Below are 13,804 nucleotides of genomic sequence, written 5' to 3'. Positions count from 1 at the left end.
TGATTCCCTCAGTGCGTGCTTCCTCTCGGTCGTTCCTCTGTGGAGGGCGCACAGCGTCCCCGCGAGCAGAGCCACAGGGTTTTCTCTCCCGCCTGCGCCCAGCTGTCAACACTGGACCGGGGACTCTCCTGCTGCTGCTGCTGGCGGGCATCTCTCATCAGGGCACTCGCTGACGGAGGAGCTGAGACTGGGGCCGAGGTCCCCAGAGGCGTCCCGAGCAGGCATTCCTCTGTCAGCCGTTTGGTGCCACGCGGTGGAGTGGCTGGGGCCCTGCCAGCGAGAAGGGAAGGCGCTGCGGTCCGGGACGGTGTGACTGCTGTCCCTCTCGGGGCGCTAGGCGCGGGGTGGCCAGGGCTCCGCCTGCCCCGGGGACCCTGCTGTGCTCTCCCGGAGGCTAGGCCTGGGGACCCGTCCTCCCCGCGCCCTGTCCCTGTTCCTCCCTCAGTCGGCCTCCCCCTCGGTCACCTCTCTCCTCCGTCTTCCCCGTCGCTCCCCGAAGTCGCCCAGCCCCTCTCCTCTGCTGCCCGAGACGCCCAGACCCAGACCCGATGCTGGCCGGCTCCTGGGCGCTGGGGCTAGTGAGCGGGTGTCTACTGGTCCTTCTCCTCCCGCACTCACCTTGTTCCACAGGCCGAGTCTCCCGCTGCCTCCTGGCCCGTCTCACTGCCCACCAGCAGCACGCCAGTGAAACCCTTCCTCTGTCAGATGAGGGTATTTTTGTGTTTAATAAAATACAGGGGACTTACACAAAGCATCCTCCCAGTATTTTTGTGTTTAATAAAAACAGTCCATATTCATATGGAGCAGCAAGCAAAGAAAGTGACACGGCTCAAAATCCCCCACCTGAAGTGCACACACACAGTTCTGTTGCCAGGGAATACAACTTACTAAAAGCGTAGTAATAAAGCTATTTCTACTGTGAGCTCTTCCCCCCTCTCTTATAAGGCTATTCTTAGAAAAGCCATGTTATTTCTTTTTTTCTCTTTTCTTCTGAGCAGAACTGAAGTTCCTTTTGGTTGTGTGTGGTCTCAAACTATTTTTTACGTCCCTCAGGTGGCAGGACCCCACTGAGGGCCTCTGACCGGACAGGCCCCTCCCCATGTGGACTCTCTCCTGGTAATCAGTCCCCCCCTGAAACGTTACTTTTAAATCATCAGATGCCGTCACCGACCTCGCCTCGCATCCCGGTTACTATGGCAACCTGGTGGAGGAGTCCATGGGAAAGTGTTGCCTGGTGACAGAGGAGATAGAACGGGACCTGCATCGCTCCTTACCGGAGCACCCCGCCTTCCAAAACGAAACGGGGATCGCTGCTTTGAGGAGAGTCCTGACGGCCTATGCCCACCGGAACCCCAGGATCGGGTACTGCCAGGTGAGCTGTGTGCTGCGGGGTGGAGGTCATAGCCCCCGTCCCGGGCTACCACCCAAGCCTCGGGTGCTGTGTTCTCAGCCATCTGTACCGAGGACTGTCGTGTGGAGGGAATCAACCTCGTGTAGTCAGGCTGATGATGCAGAAGCAGCAACGTTAGCCAGTGCCTGGGGAGAGCGTTGCACAGGCTGGGCCTCTGTCCGCGGGAGGCCGTGCAGTCTTCACGGTCTCCGAGCCTCCACTGCAGGGCAGTATCGATGAAGCTGCCATGGAGCTTTCTCCCTCCATACCATACAGAAGTCATAGGGATTCTTTTTTAAATGCTATTTGGGGAGGAAAAAGCTGTTTGGGGTGGATCACTTTCCTCCAGGATGCACGAGTGGAGGTAAGACACCCTCCGAGTGGTAAACAAACACAAAATAAAACCCCGGCACAAGGCTGGGTGAGGGAAGCTACTGACCCTTAAAAACAGAGGATTTTAAACTTTGTTTCCTGTGCATAAGCGAAATTAGTGGGTGAGTGTGGGTGTGTGTGTCTCTGTCCGAAAGTAGACACAGAGACAGCTGGGTGGGATGTGAGCCTGAGGCGTGCTCCACAGCCCAATCCAGCATTACACCATGGGCTCAGGGATGGAGCCGTGGCTGGTCACTCAGCCCGGTGTGTCTTATGAGGCCACGGTGACACCGTGGTCGTTCCAGCTCGGTGTCGCTGTGGGTGGGTACGCTGGGTCTCTCATCATGCAGTCTTGATTTCTGTGGATCACCTGGGCTTGTGTGTTATTGACTGTCTCTGTGGCACTGTGTGGCCTTGTCAGTAACTGTCCCCTCCCCTGCGAACCCTCCGAGCAGTCCATGAACATCCTGACCTCCCTTCTGCTGCTATACGCCGAGGAGGAGGAAGCCTTCTGGTTGCTGGTTGCTGTGTGTGAGCGGATGCTGCCCGACTACTTCAACCATCGAGTCATTGGTAACTGCCTCCTTCCCCCCTCTCTGTACCCAGGGGTAGTGACGGAGCCGGAGCAGAGATGTTGATCACCAGTCCTGGTTATAAAGTCCCCTGTGCCACTCCGCTAGTCTCTGCCCAAACACCGTTTTGACTCTTGAATTTGCAAAACTAACTGGTGTAAGTCTCTGCACAGTTTTGGCAAAAGGGCGGAATGTGGCAACCTGATTGCTCTCTTGCCACAAACTCTTACAGATTTTGGATAAAGAACAAACGAATTATGTGGATAGCTGAACTTCAGGAAAGAAAAACCTAGGCTCAAAAAGCAAATCAAAAAGTGAAAACCAGAGAGGTTTTTCACTGATGCTGAGGCCTGGAGGGGAGGGAGGGGGTCTGCTCCTGGTACCCAGGGAGTTTGTGCAGACAGGAGAGGAGGGAAGTGGAGCAATACTGGAGACGCTTGAGGGCCGACGTGGAGGGCAGAGGAGGAAAACGCCTCACTTACAGCTTGGTCACAAGAAAGCACATTGGTGGCTGCCTGGGCTCTGGGCAAACCTGTGTTTGACCCATCAGTGCTCAAGCACTTGAGCCGCTGTCCTCCATGCGGTTGAGATTGGAATGTGCATCCTCTCTGTGGTCCAGCAACCTCCTTGTGGGGAAAAGGACACGGAAATTGCTCTGACCTGGTGATACTCTTAGGGACACTTTTTAGTAATCCGGAATGAGAGATGGAGGTGGCCTAAAATTAGGGCGGCAGCCATGGGAACAGAAACAAAAGAACCAATTCGAGATGGAATTTGGCAAAGGAGTGGATGTAGGGACAAGGCAGGAAGAAGAGGCTTGAAGGCTGAAGTCTAAGAACCAAGGGAGTGTGATGACCACTCGGAGGAAGGTGGGGTGGGGCTTGGCTGGGAAGGAGGTGGCCTTTTGGTGGCCTCTGACTGTCTTCCTCGGCCCCCTTCCTGTGCCTGAGTGTTTAACTGGTTTCCTTCCCTTTTCACCTCGTATCGCATGAGGTATTTAATGCTGTACAGAGCAGCAAGGAATAACCAGAGCCTCGCGGTCATTGCGAAACATGTCGTCCAAGCCCTCATTAGGTGAGGAGTGTTGCTATGGGGCAGACGGTACTCAGCAGTGATCAGCAGACCCTCCGTGATAATGTGGCCACCACCGCAATACAGGGTAGAACATTTGGAACGTTTCCATAACCCACCAAGTTCCTTTCTGCCTCTTCCCTGCCACACGCAACACTTGGTAGTGACTTCTGTCACCACAGATGAACTCGGCCTATTTTTGAACTTGGAATAAACATAATAATAGAGGATGTTCTGGCTTCCTTCGCATAACACGTCGCTGTTGGTGCATCAGCAGTTCCTTTTCATTGCTGAGTAGTAATTCACTGTACATTCATACCATGATTTGTTCATCCAGTCACCTATTGATAGACATTTGAGTTTCCAGTTTCTTCTTATTATAACTAGACTTGCAATGAACATTCACGTATGAGTCTTTTTGGAATGTATATTGTCAGTTTTCTTTGTCTTTACCCAGGAGTAGAATTCCTGGGTCATAGTTAGATGTATGCTTAACTTTATAAGAAACTGTCAGTTTTCCGAAGTGGATGAAATGCCTTCATGTTATCTCACACCAGCAACGTGTGAGAGTTCCAGTTGCTCCACATCCCTGTTAGCACTTGGAATTGTCTTTTTAATTTTAGCCATCCTAGTGGGTAAGAAGTGGAATGTCATGATGGTTTTAATTTGCATTTCTCTGATAATTGTTAATGATGTTGAACCTATTTTTCTGTGCTACTGGCCATTTATTTATCGTCACTTTTGAAGTATCCAAATTTTACCTCTTTTTAGAAAAAGATTTGGTTATTGATTTCTTAGAACTAAGTTGCGTCAGTTCTTTATTGTGATTACGAAACCTCTGTCAGGTATATGTATCGCAAATATTTTCTCCAAGTTTGAAGTTTGCATTTTCATTTCATTAATGGTCTCTTTTGAAGAACACCAGTTGTTAATCTTGATGAAGTCCAATTTATAATTTTTTTCTATGGTTAATGCTTTTGTGTCCTAAGAAATTTAGCCTTTTTCCTGTATTTTTTTAGATGTTTTTTAGCATTAGCTTTTATACTTAAGTCCATGACACATTTCAAATGTATTTTTCTGTATGGTGTGAAGTAGGAGGTAAGGTTCTTTCTTCCCCACGCCATGCAGATATCCACTTGATTCGGCACTATTTTTTTTTTTTTTTTTTGTCCATGCTGTGCGGCTTGCAGGATCTGAGTTCCCTGACCAGGGATTGGCCCCGGGCCCACAGCAGTGAAAGCGCCGAGTCCTAACCACTGGACCGCCAGGGAATTCCCAATTCACAACTGTTTTTTGAAAATACTGTCCTTTCCCCATAGAATTACCTTGGTCAAAACATCAAAAACCAGTGAACTAAGTGTGAGTCCTTTTCTGGCCTCCAGTCCCGTTTCATCGTTGTGCGTATCTCAGAGTCGTTTTAATTTGGGGCTGACTTTGGAGGGAGTGACTCTCTCCCCAGCCACATCTCTGTGGCCTCCTTTCCCAGGGGCCCAGGTGGACCAGTCGGTCTTCGAGGAGCTCATCAAGGAGCAGCTCCCTGAGCTGGCGGAGCACATGCACGACCTCTCGGCCCTGGGGTCCATCTCCCTCTCCTGGTTCCTGACGCTGTTCCTCAGCATCATGCCCCTGGAGAGCGCGGTGAACGTGGTCGACTGCTTCTTCTACGACGGCATCAAGGCCATCTTCCAGCTGGGGCTGGCCGTGCTGGAGGCCAACGCCGAGGACCTGTGCAGTAGCAAAGACGACAGCCAGGCCCTGATGGTCCTCAGCAGGTGGGGACCGCCTGGGGTGGAGGGCAGCAGCGGGACTCCAGGAGCCGGGCGGCAGGTCCAGGCGGCCGGGCTGTCACTGTGGGAGTTCTTCCGCTCTACCACTCGTCACCCCACGTGCCCCCAGGGCCAGGCCATCAGGCAGCCCCATCACCTGGGTGCGGTGAGGAGTCCGCCTTCCCTCGCTCCTGTCCACCAAGTTAGAGGCAGGAGGGGCGAGGATATCGGTGCCTTTCTCTGAGCAGGTTCAAGTGTCCTGAGTCTAGAGGGACTCATAGTGGCCTTGAATGGGGGCGGGCAGGTGGACACGAGGAAACGGCCTCAGGCCGCCAGCTGGAGGATTTGGACATTTTGTGCGTAGGGGATGGTACGTTGCAGGGAAGGCAAAGTCCCGCGAAGCTGAGGACGGGAACCTGGGTCCCTTGGAGCTGAGGGCAAGTTGGATGACAAATGAAAAGTTCCTTTTCAGAATACTGTGGAAGGTTAAAATTTCAGGATGCACGGGATTTTGTATTTATGTCACCGGAGAGTCACAGACCCCTGGAAACCTGCCTGTGGCGCCCAGGTCCCCAAGTCTGGCTTCACGCACGTCTCTCGTTTTCTCTAAAATGAGTGTAGCAGTTGGTAAAGCTGTGCTTTTCCGGTGGGTGGTGTGCCCAGGTTTCTGGATCACATCAGGAACGAGGATAGCCCTGGACCCCCGCTAGGCAGCCACCACGCCTTCTTCTCGGATGACCAGGAGCCCTGTCCTGTGACTGACATCGCCGACCTGATCCGGGACTCCTACGAGGTACCTGGGCCCCATCCCTGCCCCGCCCCAGCTCTCTTGGGAGATGGACTTCCAGGGAGGTTTTCCAGGCTACTTCTGTTGCCTGTATGGATGCATAAGGGATCCTGTGAGTGAGGGATCCCTTCCTTCCCTGCAGAAGTTCGGAGACCAGTCTGTGGCTCAGATTGAGCACATGCGCTGCAAGCACAGGATCAGGGTCCTCCAGGGCCACGAGGACACCACAAAGCAGAATGTGGTGAGTAGAGGCCTCCCGAGAACCACTGCTCCTGGTGGCCAGGTGCTGACCTGGGCTGTGTCCCCTGCCGCTCTCCTAACAGGAGAAAGCCAGCTTTTTTTTTTTTTTTGCCTTGAATTAACAACTTGACAGGGTGAGCTGGTGGAGAAAGAGCGTGGGTTTAGTTTGAGAGTCAGACAGATAGTGAGCAAACTAACCGCTGTGAACCTCGGTCTCCCCGATTGTAAAATGAGGAAAATACTACCCACCGTGTGGGCTTCAATGAGGGACGGTATAGAGCATGCCCGGCACCGAGGGCCTGCAGTGTTGATGGCTCTGCAGGAGGAACTTCCTGCCCACGCTCTAGCCTTGCTACTCTTTACTCCCATTAGGACTTAAATGCTTGTCCTGAGTCACGGACGTGTGAATCAGAAAAGTTGAGGATAAAGCCCTGAGAGAGTCGCCATAAAGTGACTTCTGTGTTGGGAACAGACTCTGTCCCGGGAGGAGCTGGGTGCCTGGCGCCCACCCCAGCGGGACGCGCCCTCTCGGCCTCTGGTCCTCCCAGGGGCAGGCAGAGAGCTCACTCCATGACTGTTTGTTCTTTCCTCAAGCTCCGAGTCGTTATCCCTGAAGTCTCAGTCCTTCCAGAAGACCTAGAGGAACTCTACGATTTATTCAAGGTAGGAAAATCTGGAAGGATGAGGGAGTGACAGGCCCTGAGCCAGGCCCCAGCTGATGTCATCGCCTGACTGCGGGAGGGCGCAGAAGCTGGAGGGGTCAGCAGGTGCCTGTTGGGTGGCAGCGAGGCTGGGGCAGCCCCCCGGCCAGCTCTGGCATGGCCGTGCCTGCTGGGCCCGAGCATGGATGCTGCTGCGCTCGGCTGAGAGGCCCTCAGTGCTGGTGACACATCCTTCACTGCCCTAGGCCGAGTCCCCAGTCAATAGTGGATTCAGGGACTTCCCTGGTGGTGCAGTGGTTAAGAATCCATCTGCCAGTGCCGGGGACCCGGGTTCGATCCCTGGTCCGGGAAGATCCCACATGCCGTGGAGCAACTAAGCCCGTGAGCCACAACTGCTGAGCCCACGTGCCACAACTACTGAAGCCCGTGCGCCTAGAGCCCGTGCTCCGCAGCAAGAGAAGCCACCGCAATGAGAAGCCTGCACACGGCAACGAAGAGTAGCCCCCGCTCACCGCGACTAGAGAAAGACCGCGCACAGCAACAAAGACCCAACGCAGCCAAAGATAAATAAATTTATTTTAAAAAATACCAAAAAAAATAGTGGATGCAACAGTGAGCCTTACTGAAATTATCACCTCGTATACTTTTTTCTATTATTATTTTTAAAAATTGAAGTATAGTTGATTCACAATGTTGTGTTAGTTTCTGGTATACAGCACAGTGATTCAGTTATACGTATATACTTTTTAAAAAAAAAATATTTGGCTGTGGCTGGTCTTAGTTGTGGCACGCAGGATCTTTGTTGTTGCCGTGTGCGGGGTCTTCGTTGCAGCATGCGGGATCTTTTTTATTTTTTAGTTGCCGCATGCGGGATCTTTAGTTGCGGCATGCACGTGGAATCTAGTTCCCTGAGCAGGGATCGAACCGGGCACGCTGCATGGGGAGCGTGGAGTCTTAGCCACTGGACCACCAGGGAAGTCCCATGTGCATATTCTTTTTCATTATAGGTTTTTACAAGATACTGAATACAATTCCCTGTATCACCTCACATACCTTTTAATCATAACCTCACCCACATGACGTGTGTGCATATTCTTGTGTTTGTGTGGCTGGTCTGCCTGCTACCTTATGTTCTGTTTTCCCTGGATGCTGTCATGAACACTTTTTCATGTTGCCCTATGGTCTTACTCATTTTTAAATCATTTAGAACCTGTCATGTTGGTAATACTTAACATACTGAACTGCATTTCGACTATTTGGATATTTAGGTGGAAGCCTTGCTGAATTAAATCACCCTGCAAAGACCATTTTCAAGTGCCTTCCTAGGACTTTTCTTGCTTGAAACAGTCAATACAAATGGGGAAGAGAGGCAGACAGTGGACCCACTCCCGACAGCCTGGCAGTGAAGTCGCAGAAAGCAGGCCAGCCTGGAGGAGTCGGCCACCAGAGCTGTTCTGGTGGGGCCTCCGAGCCGCCAGCGCTTCTGCACTCAAATCGCCGCAGGCTCAGCATAGTCCTAAGCAGCACTTAGGTTTCCTGAGCAGAGCGCAGAGGTTGTCTGACCCTTCATGTGGCTGTCGTGTCACATCTCCCTGTGGTCACTGACATGGGTGGCTGGCTTAGTAGTTTCCTGGCACTCCTCACGCCTGGTCAGCAGGATGCGTGATGAGGAGTCCTCAGGCTACGTCTCCTGTAAGCATCACCGGGTTTCAAGTTTGATAGTTTCCTCTGTTGCATGAAGAGAAAATACGAAGCCAGAGGTGACTTCGTGTCCCACACCGCCACCTCTCTTTGACTTTCGAGGAGGAAAAGCAGGGAATACTAGAAACACAAAAGCAGGTAAACAAACGTGTTGTTTAGCATAAAAAGTCTTTCATTTATTTAGGGCTAACTTCTCAATTTGAGAGAATAAGACACATGTCTCACATCTGAATTTATATGACTTAAGAGATTGCCTTAAATTCATCATAAAAATAAGTTTCATTAAGTACTAACTATATCATTAATCTTTCATACAAGGAGTATTTAAAGAGACAGACAGCTATTTCCTGTGTCCTATTTCTATCTTTTCTGCGAACAATGTGGGTGAAATTTATTTTCGTATTTGCTTTTAGCTCTGCAGGCCTTTCATTTGTGTAGGACTAACTATGAATATAAACTTCAACTATAAATACAAGACCGATTTCGAAATGCACTTCCAAAAGGAATTCCAGTACCATAGCGTCATGTCATGGTGTCTAATTCCGTCGTACAGCCCGAGGTGCCTGCTTTGTGTGCCCAGAGCCGCGCTCACCGCCACAGAACCCCCCACCCAGGCTGTCCCCCACTCCGCCCCCCTTGCTGCTGGCCTCCCTAAATTCCCGTGGCTTTCATAGTCTGACCTCTTACATTTTAATGCTTCTTTAAGTACTGGGAGGTATACTGGTCCCTAGTTGGGTTTTACATGCATCTCGTCTCTTGAATCAGAAATTCGTTTTCCCAAGGGAAAGGGCCATACAGAGATACCCTTACATTGTTGTATAAATATGTGATAGGGTCTTATTAAGGAGTCCATTCCTTAACTTCACTGCCTCTTTCCCTAAGCCTGGAACGTACAGGTGTGGCCATTCTCTATGTTAACAAGAAACAGCCTGCTCTGTCTTCTTTACATACCTTTCCTATTAGAGATGAACAGTGTGTACTTAATGAAATCTGTTTTTATTCTGAATGGAAAGCAATTTTCCTTTTATGCCTTAATGCAACTCTTTCTTTTCTTTCAGTTTTATTGAGGTCTAATTGACCCACAGCACTCAGGTTAAGGTGTACAGCGTAATGACTTACGTGTATTGCGAAATGGTCCGCAGTAAGTTAACATCCATCATGTCATATATTGATAGATACAAAAAGAAAGAACAAAAATGATTTTTTTCTTGTGATGAGAACTTTTAGGATGTACTCTCTTAGCAACTTTCAAAGATACCACACAGCAGTGATAACTATAGTTGTCATGTTGTACACACATCCCCAGGACTTATTTCTCTTAAAACTGGAGATTTGTACCTTTTCACCCCCTTCATCCCGTTCTATAAACCGCCCCCACGGCCAGCCCCAGCCTCTGGTAACCACGAATCTGATCCTTTTCTATGACTGGGTTCGTTTGTTTGTTTTAATTTATTTTATTTTTGGCTGCGTTGGGTCTTTGTTGCTGCACGCGGGCTTTCTCTAGTTGCAGCGAATGGGAGCTACTCTTCGTTGCGGTGCGCAGGCTTCTCATTGAGGTGGCTTCTCTTGTTGTGCCGCACAGGCTCTAGGCACATGGGCTTCAGTAGTTGTGGCACGCAGCTCAGTAGTTGTGGCTCGCGGGCTCTAGAGCACAGGCTCAGTAGTGGTGGTGCACAGGCTTAGTTGCTCTGCAGCATGTGAGATCTTCCCGGCCCAGGGCTCAAACCCGTGTCCCCTGCATTGGCAGGTGGATTCTTAACCACTGCTCCACCAGGGAAGCCCATGTTGTTATTTATTTTTGTTTTTTAGATTCCACATATGAGATCATATAGTATTTCTCTGACTTATTTCACTTACTGTAATGCCCTCGAGGTCCATCCAGGTTATAAAGCAATGTTTTAAATTACGTGAATTCAGATTTGTGATGTCTGTCCCTTATCCTCTGAAATTGAAAACAGCTTCATTAGTCTTCTCTCTTCAAGTAAGATGGGAACAATATAATACACACTTGATGTCACTGACTACTTTTGGAAATACTCAGGACCTGAAAGAGTGCCTTATGTATTCCACAAACCTGCTGTTGTTAATGATCAGCTAAATTTATTCACTGTTGCTGGATTATCAGGCCCTAGACAGTGTTTGGTTTCTTTAATATTATTTTGCTTGCTTCCATGTTCTGGTTAAGACTTTTTTTTTTTCAAAATTTAATTTAAAAACGCAAAACAAAACAAAAATATACAAGATTATACCTACTCTTACCATTAAAAGAAGAAAAATAACAATTTTAAGCAAAATTTAAAGGGTCTTATCCTGTCAGCACCTCCAATTCCACCTTGTACAGTAATTACTGTTAACAGTATGGTGAATATCTTTCCTGATTTCTTTCTTCTTATACTATATCTCTCTGCAGACACACACAAAGGCAACGTACTCTTACTCTTTTTTCCCCACATAAAAGTGAGATTGTGCTACACAGAGTGGCCTGCAGTTTTTATCATGGACATTTTTATAGATTCAGTATCTACAGATCTTTTCTCATTCTTTTTTAATGGCTGCAGGATTTGATGGTAGGGCTTAACCATACTTTATTAACCATTCACCTGCTGAGGGACATTTATCTCATTTCCAATTTTTTCTGCTTTATAAACAGTGCTGTACCAAGCATCCTCGTGCCTTTCTCGGGACACCTGTGCTGCCGTTTCTGTAGGATGGGTTCCTTAGGGACGCACAAACCAAATCTTAGTCACTATTGCTAAAGCGCTTTAGATTTTTCAAATTTCAGTTCTACTGATGATGTCTAAGAGTGCTCATTTCCTATGTTCCACACTCACCCAGCATTCAACATTATGGATCTTTTAAAATTTTACTAGTTGTGTAGAAAATTGCATTTCATTTTAACTTTCATTTGTTTGCTCATTAGTGAGGTTGAGTACCCTTTCATAAGTTTCTTGGCTAATCATATACTTTCTTGTATCACCTCTTCATATCCTTTGCCTGTTTTTATATTGACTTGTTTTTCTGTAGGATTCTGTGTAAACTGGTTGTACTAGTCCTTGGCCTTTATAACTGTTTTCTTCTGGGTAGGATTCTGAGGGCCTCCAGCATCAAAGGATGGCAAATATACATGCAAACTCACAGTGTGTCTTGGGTTTGAGGCATGGGAATTTATCAGACCTTTGTTTCACACTTGAACGTTCTTATGGTACTTTTCATGATTCTGTAAAGGCTGTTTAAGGAACATGGCTCCCGATAATATGCAGGAAAATTATAAATGGCATTTTGGTTTCCATCCAAGGATAGGCACTTGGATATTACGGCATCTGTACTTGTTTCTGTGCCTTCCTTATGGGCAGAGGGCATTGAAATCGTGAAGAACCCTGCAGTCGTTGGGAACTGTTTCAAGTGAGTTGAGATGTTCCAAGAGGTGATTTAGTACAGGTGTAAAAGAAACGTTCTAAAGAGGCTAACCTGGTCCTAGGTGACAGGGCCGGTTTTGATTGCTTTAGTTTTCAGTCTATTCCCAAGACTTCAAATTGCCTTTGCTTTTTTTACTTCTAATTTTTTGAATTGTTAATATATTCACGTGGCTCAAAATTCAGAACATATAAAAAAGCACACAGTAAAAAGGCTTGCTTCTCCGTCTGGGTCCCTGCCCGTTTTCCATCCTCACAGGTTACCAGGGTAAATCGTTTCTTCTGTATCCTATAGATTTGTCTAGTACTTTCTGACTTTCAAATAATATGATTTAAGAAGAAATATCAGAATAAAAATTGTATGATTTCAGTAATTAAAACTATAGCAGGGGAGTTCCCTGGCGGTCCAGTGGTTAGGACTCTGTGCTCTCACTGCTGTGGGTCCAGGTTCAATCCCTGGTTGGGGAACTAAGACCCCATAAGCTGTGCAGTGTGGCCAAAATTAAAAAGAACAAAACAAAACTATGGCAGCTGAACTGTACATTTAAAAATTATTAAAATGGTAAATTTTGTTATGTATATTCTGTTACAATGAAAGAAGAGACCATAATAAAAAGGAAAAAGTTTTTGCTTGTTACTACAGGGTTACCTGTAACTACATTTCTGGTTGGAGTGGTGAGATTGTGAGTTAATTTTTTCATTTGTTTATTTTATAATGTTGCTTATTCAATACTTAATTTTACGAGGCAAAGCAAGTCAGGAGAGAAGGCTGTGTTGGCTTTGGCCTTTACGTGTGCGGCCTCCCATGGGGGCCGCCGCCCCTCACAAACCCCTCTTGCTCCCCTGTTAGAGAGAACACATGATGAGCTGCTACTGGGAGCAGCCCAGGCCTGTGGCCCTGCGCCATGACCCCAGCAGGCCCTACGCGGAGCAGTACCGCATAGACGCCCGGCAGTTTGCACGCCTGTTTCAGCTCGTCTCGCCGTGGACCTGCGGGGCCCACACAGAAATCCTCGCTGAAAGGACTTTCAGGCTCCTGGATGAAAACATGGACCATCTGATCGAATTCAAAGCATTCGTGAGCTGTCTCGGTATGACTCTGTGGGTCTTTCCTGCAGTGAGTTCATTTGGGATGTGAGTCTGTGAACACAAGACAAGTAGACTGTCAAGCAAGCACATCCACTCAATGAAATGGGTTTGGGACTCGCCTGACGTGATTTGGGGATTTTAAGTCCCTCTGCAGGCTCCTCTCGTGACCACTTTTATGTTTCCTAAGGGGGTGGTGGGGAGGGCAGCCCAGGCTCTCATCATACATGGTTGTTGACCTTGTTCTCCTGGGCACCCAGGGTGTGGTGGTGTCTTGTTAGGAATGTGTCCTGAGACAAAGTTTTTTAAAAAATTAAATTTAAAATTGAAGTATAGTTGATTTACAATATCGTGTAAGTTTCAGGTGTACAGCACAGAGATTCAGTTATACATACATATGTGTGTGTGTGTGTGTGTGTGTGTATTCTTTTTCAGATTCTTTTCCCTTATAGGTTATTACACGCTATTGAGTATAGTTCCTTGTGCTATACAGTAGGTCCTTGTTGGTTGTCTATTTGATGCATAGTAGTGTGTATATGTTAATCCTAGCCTCCTAATTTATCCCTCCCCCTGCCCCTGTACATTCCTAACTCTTGCAGCTAAAATTAAAATCTTTCAGAAGGTATGAGGCTGGACAGAATTCCTGAGGTTGTCTTCCCGCTCAGCAGTCACCAGTCACTACCCTTCACATTGTCCTTTCAGACACACACTGTCTGGGTAGCAGTATATGAAGTGTCAGGTCAA

The 13,804-nt window shown here is 48.2% G+C and overlaps 1 protein-coding gene across 2 annotated transcripts in view; it reads left to right on the top strand.

Moving 5' to 3' along the window:
- The window catches only part of TBC1D8 (TBC1 domain family member 8), a 131,202-nt gene that overhangs the window by 102,429 nt on the left and 14,969 nt on the right, over nt 1-13,804 (top strand). For both annotated transcript variants that reach the window (XM_082641947.1, XM_082641948.1), the window contains exons 10-16: nt 1,158-1,372; nt 2,218-2,335; nt 4,892-5,177; nt 5,835-5,964; nt 6,101-6,199; nt 6,793-6,861; nt 12,825-13,065. In XM_082641947.1, the coding sequence (XP_082498073.1) occupies nt 1,158-1,372; nt 2,218-2,335; nt 4,892-5,177; nt 5,835-5,964; nt 6,101-6,199; nt 6,793-6,861; nt 12,825-13,065 (1,158 nt within the window). The remainder of the gene's footprint in view (nt 1-1,157; nt 1,373-2,217; nt 2,336-4,891; nt 5,178-5,834; nt 5,965-6,100; nt 6,200-6,792; nt 6,862-12,824; nt 13,066-13,804) is intronic.

This window comes from Mesoplodon mirus, assembly GCF_964341445.2.
Source record: "Mesoplodon mirus genome assembly, chromosome: 14".
NCBI lineage: Eukaryota > Metazoa > Chordata > Mammalia > Artiodactyla > Ziphiidae > Mesoplodon > Mesoplodon mirus.
Note: the sequence above shows the minus strand (reverse complement) of the source record. Positions and strands in the feature narration are given on the sequence as shown.